At 42.8% G+C, this 22,107-nt stretch overlaps 2 protein-coding genes and 1 long non-coding RNA gene across 5 annotated transcripts in view; 2 read left to right on the plus strand and 1 right to left on the minus strand.

Annotated features, from left to right (window-relative positions):
- col4a5 (collagen, type IV, alpha 5 (Alport syndrome)) overlaps positions 1 to 19,075 on the minus strand; it is a 42,329-nt gene extending 23,254 nt beyond the window's left edge. Inside the window, exon 1 of the mRNA XM_023422695.2 lies at positions 18,759 to 19,075. Within this exon, the coding sequence (XP_023278463.1) occupies positions 18,759 to 18,848 (90 nt within the window). The 5' untranslated portion in view covers positions 18,849 to 19,075. The remainder of the gene's footprint in view (positions 1 to 18,758) is intronic.
- Positions 20 to 7,691, plus strand: LOC147818175 (uncharacterized). Its single transcript, XR_015438238.1, has 5 exons — positions 20 to 695; positions 2,202 to 2,338; positions 3,036 to 3,300; positions 4,256 to 4,749; positions 6,270 to 7,691. It is a non-coding gene; the product is annotated as an uncharacterized LOC147818175 (long non-coding RNA).
- Positions 19,076 to 21,855: 2,780 nt separating the features above from the next.
- Positions 21,856 to 22,107, plus strand: part of col4a6 (collagen, type IV, alpha 6) — a 111,545-nt gene continuing 111,293 nt past the window's right edge. For all 3 annotated transcript variants that reach the window (XM_087178336.1, XM_087178337.1, XM_023422692.2), the window contains exon 1: positions 21,856 to 21,939. The gene's annotated coding sequence lies outside the window, so the exon portion shown is untranslated. The remainder of the gene's footprint in view (positions 21,940 to 22,107) is intronic.

A 22,107-nucleotide genomic window follows, 5' to 3' on the forward strand; every position in this document is an offset into this window, starting at 1 on the left:
ATCCAGCAGTGTAAATCTTTTCAGAAGCTGCTGCGTACATATGTATCAGGACTTTGACATAGAAGCCTGTGTGATCTGCAGGGACAGTCCGGTCTGTACAACATGCCTGCACACACTGGCATGTGTGTGTGTGTCTGTATTAAGTTACACTACATGTATCGGGTTCAGTGCAGGCCTCTCTGACTACATTACAACACTTCCTTTGACCCGGGAGAGTCAAAGGTCAACATCAGAGCAGACTGACAAAATCTCACTGTAAAATAACTTTGGTTCAAAATTTATAAATCATGAAAATAATTATCAGTTTAAGTCTAAATCCACTTTATTTTACAATTTCCGTAACTAGATTTATATAATCTGGTTCTTCTGCAAAGTGAAATCTGTAAACTGTTTTGATTTACCACCATGTATGGCTTGTGTTTGTATACACACACAGATGGAGAGACAGGTGTGTGCATATGTGTACATTACATTTGTCACATTCCTGTGTGTGTGTGTACAGGAAGTGTCCACAGTTATAAACAAGGTGTTAACCACAGGCTGTATGTGCTCCATGCAGTGGCTCGTCCGACTTCCTGTGCGGCTCGGAGGCTAAAGCGAGACACCGGGTTGAGGGTTTGATTCCCACGTCAAAGAAGACAACATGTCACTGTCAGGAGTTCTGGATTAAAGGATCCACAGGCCGTCGCATGTTGGTAGTAAACATAAAACATGGGTAAACTGCTATCTGGACCAGAGGCTAGAGGGGTTATCCACACACACACACACACACACACACACACACACACACACACACGCCTGAATACATCTACATGGGTAGTCAAGGTTGTGTGTGTGTGTGTGTGTGTGTGTGTCTGTGTGTGTGCGTGTGTGTGTGTGGAGCTGTTTTTACAAGCCCTGGATCTCCAGATTAGTCTCTGGTCTGGTTCAGCTCAATGCCGTCTGCTCTCCCACGCCCAGGCCTGCAGCTCACGCTCTTTTTCTCCTCCATCTCTTTCTCTCTCTTTCACTTTCTCGTCATCCACCTGCCTCCCCGTCCTCTCTCTCCCCTCATCCCTCTTTCCCCCCCGCTTGACGTGCATTTATCCAGAAGAGCATGACAAGGCTCATTTGAGCTTACAAGGCTCTGAAACGTTCACGGATGCTCAGCGCCAAGTTAAAACCCCCTGTGCAGTGAGAGGGGTTTACTGCCTTGCTCAAGGGCACACGGGGCAGTTGTGATTAAAGGAGTCGGGGTCTGATTGTAGCAGCTTGTGGACACCACCAGACTTTTGCGATTTTTAAACTCAGCTACAGTCATTTCCTGCTTTCTTTCCACTTCTGTATGAGAAGATTATTGATTTGTCGTGAAATGAAAATGGCAAAACAGCAGAACAAAATGAATCAGTGAGATTAGTTAAAACCATCCTCAGCAGATGTCGTTATCTGCTCTACATCATCTCGTGACCCTTCATATATATCCCATGATCCCTTGTGGTGGTCCAGACCCCCATGTTGGGAACCATTGCCTTATGAAACTCAGAAAATAGCCTATTAAATGTGATAATGATTTCCACCGCATCACCCACCTCTACCTGTCATAAACCTGTCAAAAATAAAATGATCACTCCATCAGGTGGGTGTGAAGATGCAATAATAATACTGACTAATGATATTACATCATTCAGCTACTGTATCAAATATTATAAATGCTTTACCGTCTCTGTGATATAATTAGTGGTTAATGTGATCACAGTGTATGATCCCACTCCACAGTCACCACAGCTTTCTACATGTTCGGTTGGTTTGAAACACTCGTATGTGTTTAGCTACAACATTATCTTGATGCTATAAAACATGTTAAGACGACCGGGTGCAGCTGCAGGTGGAGGCGCTGCACTGAGATTTACTGCAAATCTGTTGCCCCCGTCTGGGGTAAAAGAAGCCGAAACGAACTGAAACGAAAAATTCTGCCTAAATACAGCGTTAAAAAGTATATCTCTCCATGCTGTTTGCTCCCTCTCTGCACCCCCTCCTCGCTCACCCCTCCCCACCCACCCCCCAGCACTGACGGGGCATGTAATCCACTTAGAGAGGTCAGTGAGCTGCAGATATTTGCTCCACTCCCTCAGTCTGTATGGCTCTCTCCCGCTCTCTTTTAACTCTCTCTATCATTTCCCTCACTCTCTCTCTCTCTCTCTCTCTCTCTCTCTCCTCAACAGCGTCCCACTTTTTCCATCAACCTTACAATCAGGCCTGAGGGGAGGAACAGCCGGGCTCGCACTCTGAGGGCTGCCAGCCTGAGCCGACAAGCCCCGGCTGGCCGGCCTCAGCGCCGCTGGAGGTCCGTAGAGGACAGGTAATAACAGTCACGACTGCAGAGGTTCATGTCTGACACTGGGGGGCGGGCGTTCAACAAACTGAGGTCAAAATGAGACAGTTAATGACCCAAAAGTATCCTAAATTCATTCATGAAATCACGCTGATCTTAGTGGCAAAGGTGTCTTAGATTTAAAGTCACCGTGAAATAAAAATGTTTTAATCTTTTGCTCATGTGTCAGCTGTTCATTTATTTCTTGTTACATGAGTCAAAAGTGATTTTTTTTTTATGTGTATATATCTTCCTTCTCTTAATAACTTTGATGAATTAACCAAACAAGCTAGCTAACTGAGCAGCTAGCTGCTATTGCTGCAGCTAAAACGCTCTAACTTGTGTCTCATGGTGATTGTAAAGACAGAGAAGTTTCCCAACATTTAATCCTGTGCCAATCTGTTAGTTGGTCATTTGTCTTTTGTTACATGCTAAACACATGCTAACGTCAACTGAGGAGCATGTGCACACAGTAAATGTCTCCAATCAGCTAACAAAGCAGTATTATAGAAGGAGGTGTGGGTTTGTTCTGTTCTGCTCATTATTTTTTATAATTGCCACAAAGCATGATGGGATGTTAACTGATGAACTGTACCATGCAGTGCACCTGGGTTTTTCCAGTGTAACTACTGGAGTGAATCTGTGGGGTTGAATAAAAGACAATAACAGTGTTTTCTTTTTCCAGGTCTGGGTTCAAAAACATACTGAAACAAAACATTTTTTTAAAAAATAAGCAAAAAGGAGAGACGTGTGTGCAGAGTGATGGGGAAGTGAGCCAGGTGAGGATGGATGAGGTGAGGTGAGGAGGGGGAGGAGGAGGCGGAGGCGGTGGAGGAGGAGGAGGGGGAGCGAGCGGAAGGCATGCACCCGGGGATTAGACTGGCGAGACTGGAATTCCCCTGCTCATCACAGACTGATGATTAGACACCTATACACACTGCCCTGCCCTGGTAACACACACACACACACACACACACACACACACACACACACACACACACAAAACCATGCATATATACGCATTGAAGCAGCATAGAAACACATATTGTGTAGATACACAAATTCTCTCATAAACAGTACACACAGCTGCAAGGACAGACAAACTAACAGTGTATCACCCTCTTTTGAACATCATTAATTCACACTATCACACACACACAATCACACAAACACAAACACACACACACACACACATCAATGCACAGATTTGTAAAATCCCTGATTTGACCACAGCACCACAACTAATAACTTCTGTTTTGCAACACTGATCGCAGCTCAGCAGTCAGCGACCGCAATCTGAAACGAGAACCAACATGTTTGCATCAGCCTACACACACACACACACACACACACTCACACACACACACACACACACACACACACACAAGAAATACTTGTAACTCTGTTGCATCTCCTGCTAAGTGTCATAGTGAGACGTTAACACCATTTACAATAAGTGGCAGAGAATAAATTGGTTATCTGAGTAACTCATGACATATCTGACCTTTCACTTTTTCAATCGGGTCTTTTTACTTGGAATATGCTGATTATATATATAAATAAAAAAGAACATGGTGCAGCCTGGTGGTGGAGGAGTTTAAAGCGTCGTCCATGTGTTTGATTAATTGATCAATTGCAGCTCTAGATTTCTCTATCCCCATTTCCCATCAGCTCCTTTTCACTCTCTCATAAAAAAGTCATGAAATTACCACAAAAATATTAAAGAATAAATCTGGAAGTAACCAGAGCAAAGATTTCAATGTGACAAACAAAGAGGATTACGTTGTTGTAATGGTATCGTTTCATTGCTCAGCATCTGTGTGTGCATGTGTCCTACTTCATGTGTTAAATATCTGTGTGTCTAAGTGTGTGTGTGTGTGTGTGTGTGTGTGTGTGTTTATCCAGTTCTGGAGAGTGGCACTCCAGGCTCCGAGCCGCTGCGTCAAACTGCTGATCCCTTTCATCGCGGCTGGACTTTAACTGCTTCAAGGCGCTGACGCCCCGCGAGCCACGACCAAACCAAATGTTTTCACGCCGACAAAAAAATGTGTGTTTTGACTCACCAGCTCTTTGGAAGAGGAAGAACCCCCCCACACACCACCACCACCACCACCACCACCAACCCCCACCCGTTCAACTGATGAAACCCCCCAAAGTAACACACACAGACACACACACACACACACACGGGATCCGGCCACAGCGCCGGTCCAGGAATTCCATTGATATTCCCGGGAATTCTCTTTCTTCTCAACGCAATTTTCTCTCCTCTCTTTTCTTTTCATTCGGCTCTGATGAACGTTGACCCCTGTGACCTCCCACTGAGAGATACCTGCAGGGAGAGCACTCACAGATTTTGAGGCACCAGCTCTGCACAGCCTCCAAACCTGGCTCAGATCGTATGTATTCTTTACCTCCACTCACAGATGAAATGTGACTCAGATTTGATGTTTTCCAATGTAAAAAGCAGAAAAGATGCAAAAGGAGCAAATAATAATAGGCCAGTCAGCAACAGAACCGACTGGGAATTTCTCCTTTTTCTACCAGAATCATTTTGAAGATCCAATAATCACATAAAAACCCTAAACATAGTGGCTTTAATCTGAAGCCAAGTCAGTGTCAGGAGACAAGGAAACTAAACTATGAATTGATTAGTCAGGCTGTTTTGTTAATTGCTTAGTCAATTCAGGCACACAATAAGTTTCTTTGACATTTTACACATTAAACAATTTAGTGCTTAATGAAGAAAATAATCAGCGGACTAATCGTTAATAATAATTGTTAGCTGCAGCTTTAAAACAATGATGCGGGTATTCAGTTACATATCAGAAAGTGTGAATTAACTAGTTTTTATCTGAAGGATCACTAAGGTCAACTACTGAAGCGTTTAATAAGTAATAAATGTTTTTAAAGCCACTTCAGTCGCTGTGTGAGAGTATTTCGCGACAACACGCGTTCGAGCTAAAACTACATCAACAGCCGCCTGCAGAGATCACTCGGCTCCCGATGAAGCATTGATGATACACAAAGACACGCTCGCCCTCTGTTTCCATGCATCTGTAAAAACACACCTCGCCCTCTTATCTCATTGCACTTTCCGTCGACTTGTACTGAACCACAGACAGAACGAGCAGCTAGTTTTCTGTGTGAAACGAGAGAACAGATGGAGGGTCTTGGTCTCGCTCAGCGGGACGCGTGGCCGCCCCTGCTGGCCATTCAACGGCGCTGCAGTTCGGCTGATGTTACTGATGTCAAAGTGACCGAAGGCGACGTTTATGCCTCTCTTACAAAAAATACAAACTGTTTAGGGAGTGTTGGGGAATTCCTAAAACTTGGTCATTCAGATGGGACTTTATCTAAACAGATCCAGAGAGGGAGAGGTAAACACACATACACAAACACACACACACACACACACACACACACACACACACACACACACACAGTGCATTTGAGTCCCTAACTGTTCTGCACATGTACAGGAAACAGGATTCAGCATCATTTTAATCTCCACCGCCAGTTTTCAGAACACAAACACAAGTCTGATTTGTTGAATGTTCAGTCTGCTTAATCTAACTCTCCTGTCAGTTCGTGTGTGAAACACGTCTGAAGAGCAGTAAACATGAGAAAAATGTTGACTCCTCCTTTGGCAAATTGCTGCAGGGAAGGTGAAGCTAACCTTTAATTAATATCTATTAAAGTTATGAGCGATCATAAGATCTCTGAGAACTTAGAAGCTGTTCAGGGATATAATCATCAGTGTGTAAATATTAGCACCTTTAAGTCACTATATGACTCAAACTGTTGCTACTTGTTGCAAAAAATAATTTCCAGTTTCCTTTAAAGCTCCTGTTGCAGGTTTGCATGTTTATAGGAAGGATGCACTGTCAACTGTTCTACCTGTTGGTGTTTGTTCCAGAAAATGTCCTAAAGGTGGATCTTCTAAGCAGGAGGGGGTTGAATTGCTTCCCCTAGCCCAACCCAGCCCAGCCCAGCCCTGCCCGTCCCGGCCCGGCCCAGCCCAGCCTGGACCCACCTGACCCGGCCCTGCCTAGCACAGGTTGAAACACATCCTGCTAGCTCCCTCTGCAACACTCCATATACATCACCACTTGGCACGCATGTAGCTGTAGCTACAGGCAACAAGAAATTAGAGAGGGGAGCGGCAGCTTGCCAGCTGAATACCTGCATGTGTGTAGCCTGGGGAGAGACTGAGAAGAGGCGGGGAGGAGAGGGAGGAGGGAGAAAATGGGTGAAGTAAGTAAAATGTTAAGAAGTATGAGAGCAGACAAAGAAAGAAAGACAGAGGAGGGATGAAAGAGGTAAAGTTTACCAACTTCACTTTCTAAATATGCTTTAAAATCGAGATAAGATCAGGCCTGTGGGATTTAATCTGTCTGGTTGTTGTTGAAGATTTATGGACGCGTTCAGGTCCACGGAGCAGAAACTAAAACTGCAATAAACAGAAGAAAATGCGAAGAAGTCCGAATTCACCGTAGTTCCACCTCTGAACAAAAAGCACAAGGGTGTGACCGTTTGCATCACACAACTGTGAACTTTTCCAGCAGCCGTGACACGAGGCGCAACCGCGCTGGAACAAATGAATCCTTTTCTTTTATGCTTTTCTACTTGCATGGTGTAGCTCAACAAGTTCCCTGTGAGGATTTGTCTCAATCTGCATCTGCTCAAGGTGTAACTAGAACCTATGTCACGTTGTATATCTGAATCACTGCTCTTATTCACAACCACCTCCCCTTGTAGGAGACTCATCGGCTGTCGAGTCTCCGCAAAAAAAAAAACAAAACCAAAACACATCAGTCCAAACAAATCACAAGTAAAAAAACAAAACAAAAAAAAACTTAATTCCAAACATATCAGACTTTGCCATCTGTATAAACCTTCATGCAAACAGCAAACAGTTCAACGCTTCCATAAACCAAACATCACAACCTGCATGCTGGAGGTGTATCACTGTTTGGATGAGCACCAGTTTAGCCTTAATATTTACACAGGCGGTAAACAAAACAAGATAGCACTGGACGTCCCGATGACGTATGTGTGTGATAGTGGGACGCAGAGGAGGGAAAACTCAGCTGATATGACAGTGTATTTATGGTGCAAAGTGGGAAATAACTTATAATGTGGGAAAGGCTTTCTGCAAAATGGGATTTGCTCCCATTCAGCCACAGGAGCATTAGTGATGTCGGCTTTTCTTTCCAACTGTTTGTGCATGTCCATTTTCAATATCTCTCACTTCAGGATCAATTGTTGTTTGAGCTTCTAGTATATTAATGATAATGCTTGTTGTAATGTCAATAAAGATAAAAATGAAACATGTCAACAGGTGCGTCCACATACTTTTGGCCATATAGTCCTGCGCACAAACGATGCTTCTGATTGTCCACCTGTAATCCCACGTCTTTACCACATGGGGGTGGTAACAGGAGTGGAAACTATGCAGGTAAAGTGTGAGAAGCACAGTGTTTGACTTCATGCTGTAAAACTATAGGCGGATATAATCATGATGATGAGTTTATTTAGTCAGATGCGTCATAAAGGACAAAATTACTGAACATAACTTGGTTTATGAAGGAGTTACATTTTACATTTTAGTTACTGACTGTGTTTTCTTTTTGGGTTTTTTTTTAATCTGCAGCTTGATTCTTGATCCTTGCAGCCGAACATGCTCTCTCATGCTCTCTCATGCTTTTCCAGCCCCTTCAGTGTCTGATCAGATCTCAGGAAGAGGCAGGTCGCAGCAGGCTCCGGCCCTGCCGACACCTCTCCTGCATATTATTCTCGCTTTAAAAAAACAGCACTCAAAAAAAAAAATTTTTAAAAAGTGGGAAGATTTACAGAGGAAACATGAATGACCTCAGTCTGAAAACGCCAGACAAAACATTTGCCGTCTGTGCTCAACAAAACCACAACACTCCAGATTAGCTTCCAGCGAGCATGTAGCATTTAACATTTGAGGTGATGCAGTTCTCAGATCATTTAAATTGAGCGTTTCATCCTCCATTTTTGAAAAGTGCAACAAATTTCTCCCAGTTTCTAAATAAATATAGAAAAATATCTTTTGCTTTTGTTAAATGATGGGACATGAGGGGTCCTCGATGCTCCACAGCTGTCCAGATGTTTGCCTTTAATATTCTTCTGATCAGAAACACAAAGCGTTTTCTCGTCCTCCTTTTCCACTTCATATTCCTTCGTTTCACAGTACAGCAGCTTCATCTCTCTGTCATGTCTCATTACTCTGTCTCAAAATTGTCTCACTTATCTTTCTCTCTTTACACCCCCACCCCCCCGACCGCCTCTTCCCTCTTCTTCTTCTTCTTCTTCTTCTTCTTCTCTCTGACAGATGTCTGATATTTCCCTTTGTTATGACCAGCGGGGGTCTGTTTGTCTAGAGGAGATGAGGAATGCCACGCATTCACTGTTGACATGCACAAACACACACACACACACACACACACACACACACACCGAACACACACACACACACACACAGAAACACACTTATATACAATCAAAATAACACATCAGCCAAAACAAAAATAAAATTTAAAAATGAAGGTATGTCTTGTTCTCATTCTTCAAATTTCATTCTGAATTGTCCCGTGGTGACAATAAAGATGGAAAAACACAAGGACAAGAAAACACAAGGAGTCATCTCTATGCACACACACACACACACACACACACACACACACACACATACACACACAGAGCACACATGTCTGAGGACATGATCTGAAAGAGAAAACAAAATGTCGCCTTCCAAAAACAGTAGGTGGCCTCCCCAGAAACGTAGAGACAGACAGCTGGTGAGTATCTCCTCTCGCATCATCAAATGTACGTAATCACCAAATTTTATTTTACCTCCGATGACGAGGTTGTGTTTTCGCCCACGTCTGTTCATCTGTGGGCAGGAGGAAGTAACTGAACTGATTTGTGCTGAACTTGATGGAGTGATGGCTCCTGTCTCAGGGAAGATCCGATTAAAATTTGGGGCAGATCTGGATCATTCACTAAGAATTTGAATTTTTTTTCCTCTAAAGTCTGGTGTCTGTTTTTCACCAGTGGCCTTGACGGAGGTCTGGAGTTTTCCTTTTTCTTTACCAGCCGTGTATAAATCCTACTGAATCAAATTAAACAAAGAAAGAGAGAAAATGTGGAAAATACATTTTCAATTTTTAGAAAAAGCCCTTTTATTATCACTAAACACGGGCGGCAAACGAAAGGAAACACCTGAATAAATGAGTGGAGAAACTCATTTAAACACTTCACTTTGATGGGTATGAAAATAATGGGAATCATCTATGGGAGAAGGATGTTCATCCCTCCAGTAGAGTTCACAGACTCTACACCAAGGAGCTTTATTAAAGCTGTCACATCTATGTCTCTACACCTATGAAGAGAAAGAAGACAGGGCTGAACGGAGCAAAGTGCTGTCCCCATAAATATGTCCCTAACATGTGACTGGCGGCAAAAAGCGCTGAAGCGAGAGACAGAGGACAAACAACTGAATAAATGTATAAACAAGTGGTTTAAACAAGCTGCTTCCCTATGTGTCACTCAGCAATGTGAAAAATGCTCTAACAGGCACTTCAACCTAACACACACACACACACACACACACCTTGCTCAGTGCTGCTGAACATTATCCTCCGACTGCATGCTAAAGGCTTAGCCGCATACCAGCCGGCACATTGACCTGGGATTAACTAAGACCAGGCTTCACCTGAGGAATACACACACACACACACACACAAACACACACACACACACACACACACACACACTGAGACGCAGCAGTGTACAGCTTAGTGTACGGTGTAAACACAATTTGTGACTACTGTACGTACAGTACAAGATAGCAGGATTTGTCCAGATTCTGATCTGAGGGAAAGGACAAGGAGGAAAGAAAGGAAGGAGGAGAGGAGGATGGAGATAAAGAGAGAAGGAAACTAGAGGAATGAGAAAGTGAAAGAAAGAAAGATAAAAAAGGTAAATAAAACTGAGGAGAAAAGATTAGAGGGTTAGAAGGAAAAGACAGAACAACAACTTTGCTCCACCGTATTAAACGAACATAAATCACAGTATGATGGTTTAGGTTCAAAGCTGCACTAATTAATAAATTAGCAATGGCTAAAACCGGACACAGTTAGCAACTAGCTGGTGAACATAGCGGAGCGTTTAGCAGCTAAAGAGCCAGATAGTTTTCCTCGGAGTTGGAGGTGGAGACCAAAAATCTGACAAAAACACGACTTTAAATGAACGTTAATGCTGCTCCTCGGCTGTCGGATGTGTAGATAAGCAACTGTTTAGCTCACAGCTTTGCCCCTTAAAGCTTTAAAATATAATATGTCACATGTTTTACTTCTGCCTTTTTCTCCACAGAGAGAAGAGTCATAAGTCTCACGGCCACAAGATGTCGCTGTCAGGGAAATGTAAACAGTCTTACGTGAGTAACGAGGGAGGGGATCAAATAATTTGCTATAGCCTGTCTTTTACTTTGAAAGAACTCCATCTGGACAAGTATATAAAAAGTAATGTGGTAACTCTGTACTCTGAAATATGTAAAGAAACAGAAGTCTCTCTCTTTCTCTCTCTCATTCTCTCACACACACACACATTTAATGTTGGCTGACCCTTTTTCCCAAGTGGTTGTTGGGGAAGCCCTGTTTCCTCCTCTGAAGTGTGATGAAGGAAACAGGTGCCCATAATGGAAGAGAGAGCATTAAAAGTAGTGAGGGAACAAGAGAGAGAGAGAGAGAAAGAGAGGAGACAAGGAGGGGGGAAACAAGTGAAGAAGAGAGAACCAGACGCCCTCCCACGCGATTCAGCGACAGCGCGGCCTATTTAACTTCCTTTAGCTTTTGTCTGTCTGTGTGTGTGTGTGTGTGTGTGTGTGTGTGTGTGTGTGTGCATGCTATCGCTCCTCGCCATCCGTCTCTCTCGGGCAAACATGGGATTGAACGTGAGATGAACAGATAGGGAGGAGTGGGAGGGCTGAGAGGCGAGAGGAAAGTAGAACAGTAACTTTATTTCTTTACACATGTTCCTGCAGCTGTTTACATTAAGTTTACGGGCAAATCGATCGGCGGATCTCGCTGTCAATCAACATATCGGTAGTTCTGTTCCTTATGAGTTATCTTTCATCGTTGTCATGGCGTTGTTATGGCGATACAAGCAACAGGTCTGCTTGTGTCAATCCCTCCTGAAACTCTGTTCTATCTTTTCTCATTAAATTGTATTGATAGTTTGAATAAAGGTTTGTTCACCGGTGCTAACTGATTATGATTAAGTCACTTACTCCAAAAACCTTCACAAATGTCATTGATTAATTAGATTACAATACTGTGAAGCTTCGGTATTCTTTTTAACTTTATGTTTCTCTGCAAATCTAAATTCTTCATGTAGAAAATCCATTAAAACTGTGTTGATTGGTGTCCTGGAAAAGGAAATGGACCCTACGTCATGGGTTTGTTCACTGTTTTCGGATACTGTAGGTGTAGTGTTGTGTTCTTTGATGGCTTTGTAGCAAACTGTGCACACAATCAACTTATATGAGGTTTGTAGGTGGACTAAAAAAGCCCAAAGAGAAGTTCTTGATACTAGACAGAAAAGGTGGGGAAGTAACAGAAGACGGGAAGTGGGAGCAGGACAGATAGTAATAAAAAGGCGTTGAGCGACGTAAAGACGGCACGAGTCAGCTCAGGTCAGACAGTATTCACAAATTCTTCTTCATAAGTTCACCTCATTCTGCCGTCCAGGAAGCTGTAAAACACACAACTGTAAACTCAGTGTGTAGTTTATGCAGGTAAGAGGGCAAAGAGAAGAAGACATCTGTAGATCAAGGTCATTCGCTGATCTCAGACAGATTAAAAACCCTCTCCCTCTCTCGCCTCCCTCCCTTCATCTCCTCAGAGAGAAAGAATGCAAAACAATATATGTTCCAGCCTAGAGGGAAATTTAAGTCTTGTATTCCTCCTATTCTTTATTTCATTGCTCTTCACTGCTGTTATTTTTCAATAACTGTCTAAATAAATGCTCCACGTCTGTTTCTTTGACAGATTTTTCTCCTGTTTCAACACATCTTATTTCACTTTGTCCCTGAGCAGTGCTCCTGTGTTTCCTCTGGGCTGTAAATTTCCTTTAAAAAAAAATGGAAGCGTAACGAAGAAAAAAAAGACAAAAACTGCATGATGTGCTTTCAGAAAAGGAGGTCAGGAAACCAGAGGAAGAAAGGAAAGGTGGGCGATAAGGAGGACGGCATGTCTTGTGACCGGTCTGTGTAGGTGGAGCTGTCAGGTAGCCCACTGGACGGCAGCCACACACACACACACACACACACACACACACACACACACACACACACAGACGACAACACAATTCAGATGAAGTTTCTAGTAGGAAAAAAAAAACAAAACATTCAGGAGCCGATGTTTGACCACTAATTCAAGCTCAAGTAGCACTTCAATAAAGGCTTTGAAAAAAAGTGGTTCTCGAAATAAAACACGCTCAGTCAAAACCTGCATCAAAAAAAATGTCTGCTGTTTCTAGATGTCTGACTCTCCCATCGGCACCTGAACGCAACGTAATAATTGAGCAAAAACTACAAAAACACTACATGGATATCTGGTTATGGCCATCAAACAATATGAGTCCAATATACCATTGGCGAACTGTTGCTTTAAAGACATGATTTAGTTTGTTAAATTCAAAGAGTCCAACCGAGTCTTGCTAACCTTAATCTGTATCCTAATTCAGCCAAAACCCGCAGAGAGCTCCACTTTAATCTGAATAGTCTCGCTGGTCTTCAAAGACAAGCTGCTCAAACCTTTAAGTGACCGCACTTTAACCCCCCAGATCAGGGATTTCTGACTTTTATAACCCTGAAGAGATTTCAAGAAACTTTTTAAGTCTCTCACATGAAGCGCAGTCACTGCTGTTGTCATGTGGGGAGCCGTGAATAACATGACTGTGAGCTGCTTTTTGGAGGTCGTAACCAAGTAAAAATAGGTCCAGACTGCTTGGTGGTCTGGTTAGTAGTGAGAGATAAAGAGAAAGAGGAAATGTAATAAGAAAGACATATAGAGGAGGAAGACAGACGGGAAAAGACGTGGTTGACCTTTAAAGCCTCAGAGCAAACAGCGAGGGATGGAGTAAATAAAGAAGTCTCTAATAAACACGCTGTTGTTTACCCTCCTGTTAGCGCTGAATGGAGGCGGGTGAGGGAGGGAGGCAGAGGGGGTGACAATGGGGTTTAAGTGTAAGTGACAGGAAGAGATACCCTGTGCAAAGAGAAGGTTAGCAGGGAGAGATTAAATGAGAGAATGAATATTAATCTATTGATCAGTAATAAGTTATACCTAAATAACAACTGCCTTTATGTGCAATCCACTGCTAGTGCTAAAGTACTGCTAGTGCTGCTAAACTACTACTGAGACTAATGCTATTATTTCCATGGCTACTACTACAAGTTGTACTGACACAACTACTACTTCACCACTGCTGCTGCTGCCAATGAGACTACTACTTCAACTAATGCTAGTACTACTGCTACCTGTACTACTACTACAGCTACTGGTAATGTTAGCACTACTGTTGCTGCTAGTACTTCTAATGCTACTACTACTTTAGCCACTGCTAGTCGTCCTCCTACCACCACAACTACTCCAAGTTTGCCCTGCCCCAATTGTTACTCATTCTACTACTGCAATACCTACTTCTGTGTTTACTACTACTAGTACTACTACTACTACTACTACTACTACTACTACTAAAGCTACTGCTAATGTTAGCACTACTGTTGCTGCTAGCACTACTAATGCTACCACTACTTTAGCCACTGCTAGCCCTCCTTCTACCACAACTACTACAGCTTGACTCTGCTGTAACGCATACTTCTGTCAGGACAAATACTACTACTGCTACTACTACTACTACTTCTACTACTACGTAATGTAAACTATGTAAAGGTACTACTGTTGCCTCTGAAACTATTAATCCTCCTCCTGCTACGACTAAAACCTTTGCTAACTCTTCTTACTCATGTCACTACTACATACTACTACATCGTGTACTTCTAATGGGCTACTACTGCTACAACTCCCATTACTACTACTCAGTGCAACTTCTACAACTGTAACTTCTACTGCTGGTTGTACTTCCTACTATAACTCATTCATTCATCTTTTACTACATCTGTACTCTACTTCAGCTCAGATAGCAGTTGTGCTTCTTCCAGCTGCAATCAGACAGAATGAGGGTGAATGAAGAGGAGGAGGAGGAGGAGGAGGAGGAGGAGGAGGAGGAGGGGGCAGTGTATGTACTGGATCGGGGTAATTAGCTATCTAAACATTTGGTTGTAGTTCTCATTGACTTTTGTCCACCTGTTAAGCCAAACGGCATCTTCAGCTCATTGACACCGCACTGTGAGTTCTACCAGGAAACGCACACAGACACACACACACACACACACACACACACACACACGTTTGTGCACATAAAGTACAGATACCTTCCTTTATCATGTGTACATGCAATGGAGGCAAACATGATGTACATGTTTGGGTTTATCTTCTGAGAGATAAAGATGGAATTTACCTTTGAAAACAGATTCAAAGGGAGAGGAGGGAGATACAGATATAGAGGTACACCGAGGTAAATGTCAGTAAAAGCTTGAAAAATGTGAAATGACTCATCGTTCAGTTTTTATCAGAATATCCAGATGTTTTTTGTTTTTGTTGTGATCGCTTTTGGGCAAAAATGGCCGAATTTAACAGATGAATAGATGTTTTTGTTTCATTTTAAGATACATTACTGTAATAAAAGATAATTCTTTTATTAGAATTTAGTCTTTAAGGCAACCATCATGTTTGTTCACTTTAAACTGGGGAAGTTTGGCCCGAGTCCGAGACCTGGGCATTGTTGTGGGGAAACTAAGGTCTCTCACAAGGGATTTACAGATTACAGATTACATTATTTTTTGGCTCATGAAAATGGAGCTAAACTGGATTATGTTTACATGGAAAACTCCAATGATTGGTAAAACTTTAATTCATTCATTTTCTCAGCTTTTCTGCAGAACATTTGAAAACATTTTTCTCAATATCTCATAGATACTCCGAAAACTTGTTGAATTAGCGCTCGCAAGCATTTCCAGACGGAATTCTTCTTCTTCTTCTGTGTTTGTCTACACACATGAAAAAAGAACAAGAGTAGAAGAAATAGAAAAAAGAAGAGGTAGCTATGCAGTGTTCGTTAACATCTCAGATTTATCTCAGCAATCTGAGGATGTTATGGCTAAAACCTCTGTCTCACACACACACAGACACACACACACACACACACACATACACACACACACATACACAAAGAGAGCAGACAGATTCCCCACCACAAACTCCACCTGGGCTGTGGGTCACATGAAAGGTTAGGGAACCCGTGAACCCATGTGGGTGGTTGTGCAATCACGCGTGTGTATATGTCTGTCTATGTGTGTGTGTGTGTTGTGTGTGTGTGTGTATGTGTATGTGCGTGTGTGTGTGTGTGTGGGCGCGTGCACAGGAAAGCATGCATCAAATTAAGTGCATGTTTGTGGTCGTGCGGCATTACGGGTTCAAAGGAAAACCTCCAGGTATACATTACCGCTGAACTCCCTCACCTGGCTGAGTGGAGATTCATATCTGGGTGAGGATTAATACTACACACACACACACACAACACACACACACACACACACACACACACACACACACACACACACACCAACAAACAGCTATGAAACAGTGATGTATGAGTTAATGATTGACAACTAAATGTGCATGTGCGTGTCATTCAGTGTTTATTTTGTATTGTTGTTGTACACATTCAGATCTGTTATCCTTGTTCCCACTGTCCTGTGAAAACCATGTATCTCCCAAATGTCAACTTTATAGAAACCAGAAGAAAAAAAAAAACAGCAATGTTTGAACTTTAAAGGAGTTCATTAGAGTTTTACACACCAATGGCATAGACGAGCATTAGATGCTAAAACTTATATGTATTAGTAATATTAAGTCATATACATGGAGATACGTGGTTTTCAGTGGAGAGGGATGTTAAAGGCAGGTTGAATTCCTGGAAACAGGTTCATGCAATGCACACTTCTTCCACTGGGGGGACTCAGTGAGAACATTATGAGGGGGAAGTGTGTGTGTGTGTGTGAGAGAGAGAGAGAGAGAGAGAGAGAGAGAGACAAAGAGAGAGACAACCTCCTGCACCATCCTTTTATCAGCGTCTCCTCTTTCTTTCACAAAATAATCTCAACTCAAACTCCACTTACTCATTTTTTTCAACTATAGCCCACAGCCTGAGCTAACCCTCCACTCACTGATGAAGGCCATGGGAAGTGGCTGAAAACTAGTAAGTGGATCAAACTTCTCTTCTCTGCTCCAAGGTCAAGAAATGGACTTTCCCTCTCTTTCTTCAAACCCCCCCTCCCTCTCCCTCTTCATCCTCACATCCCTTCACCTTCACCCTTGACTTTACATCTCCATGGCAACAATATTAACAGCCAGTCTGACCACCAAAAACCAAACATACCTTTAGCAGACTTTTTAACCTCCTCATTTTTTACTTTAACAATATTTCAGACTGTCTCGTATTCGTATCTTTACATATTTTGCCGCTCCTGAAACAGATGTTCAGCCCTCTTCAACCACATCTGTCCGTCTGATTATGTCCGTGCCTTTATCAACGTTTCCAGCTCTCTGCAAACGGAAGATATGATGGAGTTTATGCTGCAGGAACGTGAGCAGAAAGGTCTCTCAGGTTCACATGTTCAGTTGTCTACATTCTGGGCAAGATGCATAAACTCAGAGGGAGGTTGTTTGGTCTATGTGTACATTTTCTTTCCTCTATAAACAGGAATGGAGTCACCTTCCTCTTGAAGACTGGATCAGAGCTAACAGAGGGTGGAGATATAGAAAAGTCTGGAAGATTTAAAAAAAAAAAAAAAAAAAAAAGTCCTAACACACTCACAGGCTCTTTCTCATATCATAAACCTGATGAACTGAGTGTGTGCAGGCTTGATTGGACACGCCTCGTGTGTGGGCGGGATCAAGTCAATCAGCATGCAACTAGTCCTCATGCATTATTAATGAATCGTGAATATTCAGCGTGAACCGTAGAGCCTGTTGGAATATTACATGAGAGGCCAGACTGAGACACACACACGCACACGCACGCACACACACACACAAAGCAGACTCACTCTTTACAGAGATGTCAAAGATGGATAGTTGGAGAGCTGCAGCTGAGGGTGAGGAGGCAGTCACTTAAACAAATGCAGAGTGAAGAGAGGCAAAGTATGCACAAACACAAACAAACACAAACACACACACACACACACACACACACACACACACACACACACACCCCTCCTGGAGTGCATCTTCAGTGCAAAGGCACTTTCACTTTGAATCCCTACTAGAGCCACTAGAGTCCTGCTCCTGCCGCAGCCCAAACCCACAGGGTGTCAGGAGCAAGATCAACCAACACACATGGGTTTTTTATTCACATACACACTTCAATACGCGTCAATAACCAGCTGCTGTCAACATGAAACACACCTGCAAGGGAGAGAAACACCTGAGAAAAAAAATCACAGTCTCTCACTTCATGAACAACAGCATGTCTTATAAGTCAGGTAGCAGCCTGTGAGCGCGCTGACAGAGCGAGGGATGTTATGGCTGATGTTTTAATTTGAAGGCAAGCGGGCTGCCAGCGCGCCGCCGCCGCCGCCGCCGCGTTCCCCCACAGACTTTTACATACTTTAGGGGTCTGATATCAAGGATAAAAGACAGATGCAAGCTGGGAGAAGTCATGTTGCTACAGGACGCCTGCCTGTTGCGTGGAACAGGAGTAGAAGGAGAAACGTGATGCGCAGGCAACGGGACAGAAACACCGTCCGATCTTTGCATGCAACTACAAAGCAGAGCTCGTGAAGGTGCCCGTCGTAAAAAAAAAAAAAAAAAAAAAGAAAGAAAAAAGAAGTGCCATAAAGACTCAGCATAATAATTACATGGTTATAATTCTACTGCAACTGAACGGCAGCAGTAACAGGATGATTATGGTTAATATTATAATAAGAGCAGGAGGATAGGCGCGTGTTATAAAGCAGCTTCTCTATTTATAAACTTTAGTTGAGCTTGGAGGGGGAGCCGGTGCTGGTGTCCCGGCGCCGGCTGAGTGAGAGCGGCAGGTCTCTCGGCTTCTTCCCGCTGGGTATCTTTTCGTTAACAGGCTCTAAATCTCTACAAATATACACACACACACACACACACACACACACACATACAAAAAAAGGAAAACAAACAAACAAACAAACAAACAAACAAACAGGAAACGCACTTACCGCAGAGTCGGATCGCTGCACCGCGACGCACAGGGCGAGGAAGAGCAGAGGCACGGTGAGCTGTCGCAGGCTCTTCAAGTCTTTACTCATCTTGAGGGGGGAATAAAACAAGGATCCGCCTGCGTTAACACTGACAAACTCTGCGGTTCTCTACTCGCATGTCATAGCCCTGCTCGCCCCCCGCCCCCCGGTGCACACTGGCTCTCAGTGGAATAGAAATAGTCAGAAAAACACTTGTTCTCGGCTGTGCTGCCTGTTGTTGCGCTGGCTTGCAGAGGCTTCTGCTGGTCTTGGCTCTGGCACCCGTGCGCCTCTGTAGTCCCCCCTCTCTAACTTTTCCTCCTCTCGACTTGCAAACCTGCCTAGCCGGAACTACTTCCCACACCCAGGGCGCACTGATATCTGCCCCCGTGCACCTACACCACGGCAGACAATTAATCTAAAATAAAGTTTCAGGATAATTTGCGCGTAAAAACGCGGCACCAAACAGACGATGAACGCTTGTAACTTCAGTCCTGTGGGCGATTTGTTTCAGTTGTTTTAAATTTCCTCTTCCATTTAAAGAGAAGTGAATAATGTTAGGACCTCCGCAACGGCGGATGGATATGGCCTTCCTCCTGCGTGCCTATCCAATCCTACCCAGCGCCTGAGGCTGCACAAAAAAGGTTTGGCATTAAACCTTTATTTGACATTTTCTATACGCCCGAACACGTTGCATTCCTGGCAGATTATTAAAGGTCAAATAGTCACTTTTGACTCCTGACAGAGGGATGCTGCTGGCAGAATGGAAGAGAGTGAAATTAACTCTTTTTTTTTTCTTTGTAAATGAAGTGCATCATCTTCTCCTTCTCATTTTACTGTTGCACTCTTTTAAACGGGGTGAACTTACTCACAGCTGCTGATATGGAGTCAAGAGACAGTCAGTGACTAATCAACCAACAGTTTATGGATGAGATCATCAAAACCTCCTCAAACACAAATGAAAGTGATATAAAGACACTTCAGGTGCAGATTTTCTTCTTGCAATGAAACTAAAACTTCATTATGAAACTTTTAATGTGAAGTATTATCTAAAAATTCGATTACATCCTGGTTTCTGATCATGGATCATGTCTATTGGATGTAGACGCTTGTTTTATTGCATTCACAGCCAGTTACAGACCATATATTAAAACCTCAGGTGGCAGTGTTAGACCCAGTAACATCACAGGTTGGGAGAACTCAAGTGATGCCAACTTGTGCATGGGTATCTGTTAGTTTTAGTCTCTGTGGTACCAGGAACTGCAATAAGTTGCTTTTGTATATTAAAAGTACTTAACCAGTAAAGTAAAAATAAAAGGTCAAACAGTGGCCTAACCAAAATCATGAGAGCGTACACTTACCATGCAAACGAAACTGTAACTGTCCATAATACTTAAAAACTTTTTGGGATGTTTGACTGTGATTTTATTGGTGATATAAGTATTTATTAACACAATAAATACTTATATTATCACCAATAAAATTAGTTTTGCTTTGCTGATGGTACGATGTTGCTCAGTCGTCTCGACGATTGCATCATGAAATCTTTAAATCAAGAAGTACAATGGAAATAAGAATCAGGCTTCATTGTCTTCTCCTTCACATATTTGTTTGTGTGTGAATATTGATCGAATGTGACACATGCACATCTCCGTTTGTCACTGACGCTAGCAGGGTTAACGGTTCCATTCCCACTGATAAGGAAGGGATGTGACAACACAGGATTATGGCTGATAGGATTCATTGTGTTCTCCTTCACATTTTTGTATTTTGTGTGATTATTGATCAAACGGGACACATGCACATCTCCGTTTGTCACGTCTTAACTGTGGAGACCAAGCTTTGCATATTACTTTTCTTCCACCTTATGAGTTGAGAAAATGTTGTATCTGTCTGATACTTTCATGCAGCTCATGCTGTTTGTGAGTCACCCTGAGGAGTCATTGTTGGCTTAGTTTGAGGAAAGTTTTGAGACATTTCTACGAGGCGTTGAGTTTAGGGTCAGGGTAAGAACTGGGAGTATAGCTATTTAGGCAGCAATGAAAATAAACAATGTGTCTGCAAATTATACAACGCCTGATTGAGCCTGATGAAGGTCTTTGGCCGAAATGTTGCAATGAATCGCTTGCTGCAAGTAAGACAGTGTGCAGTATTTTTTTGATTGCCACTTTGGATCCACTCAACCTCTTCCTACGCACCTGAGTCACTAAGTAGATGTGCAAAGTTTTCTCCTGTTTTGCAAATTATATGACAAGGTGCGAAACTAAAGAGGCCCCAGGTAGGATCCTTGGAAACGAGCTACGGGGAGATGACAGTTTGCCTTCGTCTTAGAGTCCACATGCAGCTGGAGCAGCAACATGAGCGTCATTTTAGCTAAAATCTCTCATCAGAAGAATGAACCTGTTGTGATTAACAGCGGTGAAGCCTCACTCTGATCGTGTTGAACTAAAATAGAACATTAACGAGCTAAAAGAGGACTGTTTGCAACTTGAGTAACTCAGTGTCTGCGCCATGTTCAGAGTGGAGATCAGGACAGAGTATAGTTCAGGCAAAGCTTTTTAATTTTATTTACTTAAAATAGACATGACCCCCACAACACAAAGCCAAGATGACTTGCAGTAGCCATGTTTGTGACCTCAGAGGAAAAACTTTCATTGTAAACTCATGACATCCCACATAAATATCATGCAGATTAAATAAAAGTTATTGTTTAATCTCTATAGAGATTGGCAGGATTCATTTATTGATTATATTGGTGCTAATGTTGCACAAAATTTCTTTACATTCACTTTTTATTGATTTTATATTGATTTCACATGAAAATCAGTAAAGGAAGTGTATCATAATTGAGTATTATGAACATAAAGTTATTTCCAGTGAATAATTTATTTATTTATTTATTTTTACTTTTCATGGATGAAAACTGGGATTGGAGACTCAACACTGCTCGGGACTGCATGTGTCTCCTCTGCAGGAACCGAGCAGTGAGCAGAGGTTCTGGTGTCTGTGTGCATGGCTAAAAACCTGCTGCTGTATAGCCAAAGGTACGGAGGCATGAATGACATGTGTTGGCCCCTCCTCCCCTTCTGCTGTGTTGCGCTGCTGAGTTGAAGCGCAACAGCCCGGAGAGCGCAGCAGCGACTTCACCGCTGCAACTTTGGTGAGTTGGATAAGCTCTCATATTATGAAAAGAAAATCACCCAGAAAGCGAAGGGGTTGTGTTTTAATACTCGGAGGTGTGTGTGTGTGTGTGTGTGTGTTGACAGTGGAGGTTTGTGTGTGTGTGGCGGTGGGACTACTTTATCTCCTTCTTTCCCTGTGTGTGTCT

This window comes from Seriola lalandi, unplaced genomic scaffold (assembly GCF_002814215.2).
Source record: "Seriola lalandi dorsalis isolate HSWRI2012SDOR001 ecotype SW California unplaced genomic scaffold, Sedor1 jcf7180002054684, whole genome shotgun sequence".
Lineage (NCBI taxonomy): Eukaryota > Metazoa > Chordata > Actinopteri > Carangiformes > Carangidae > Seriola > Seriola lalandi.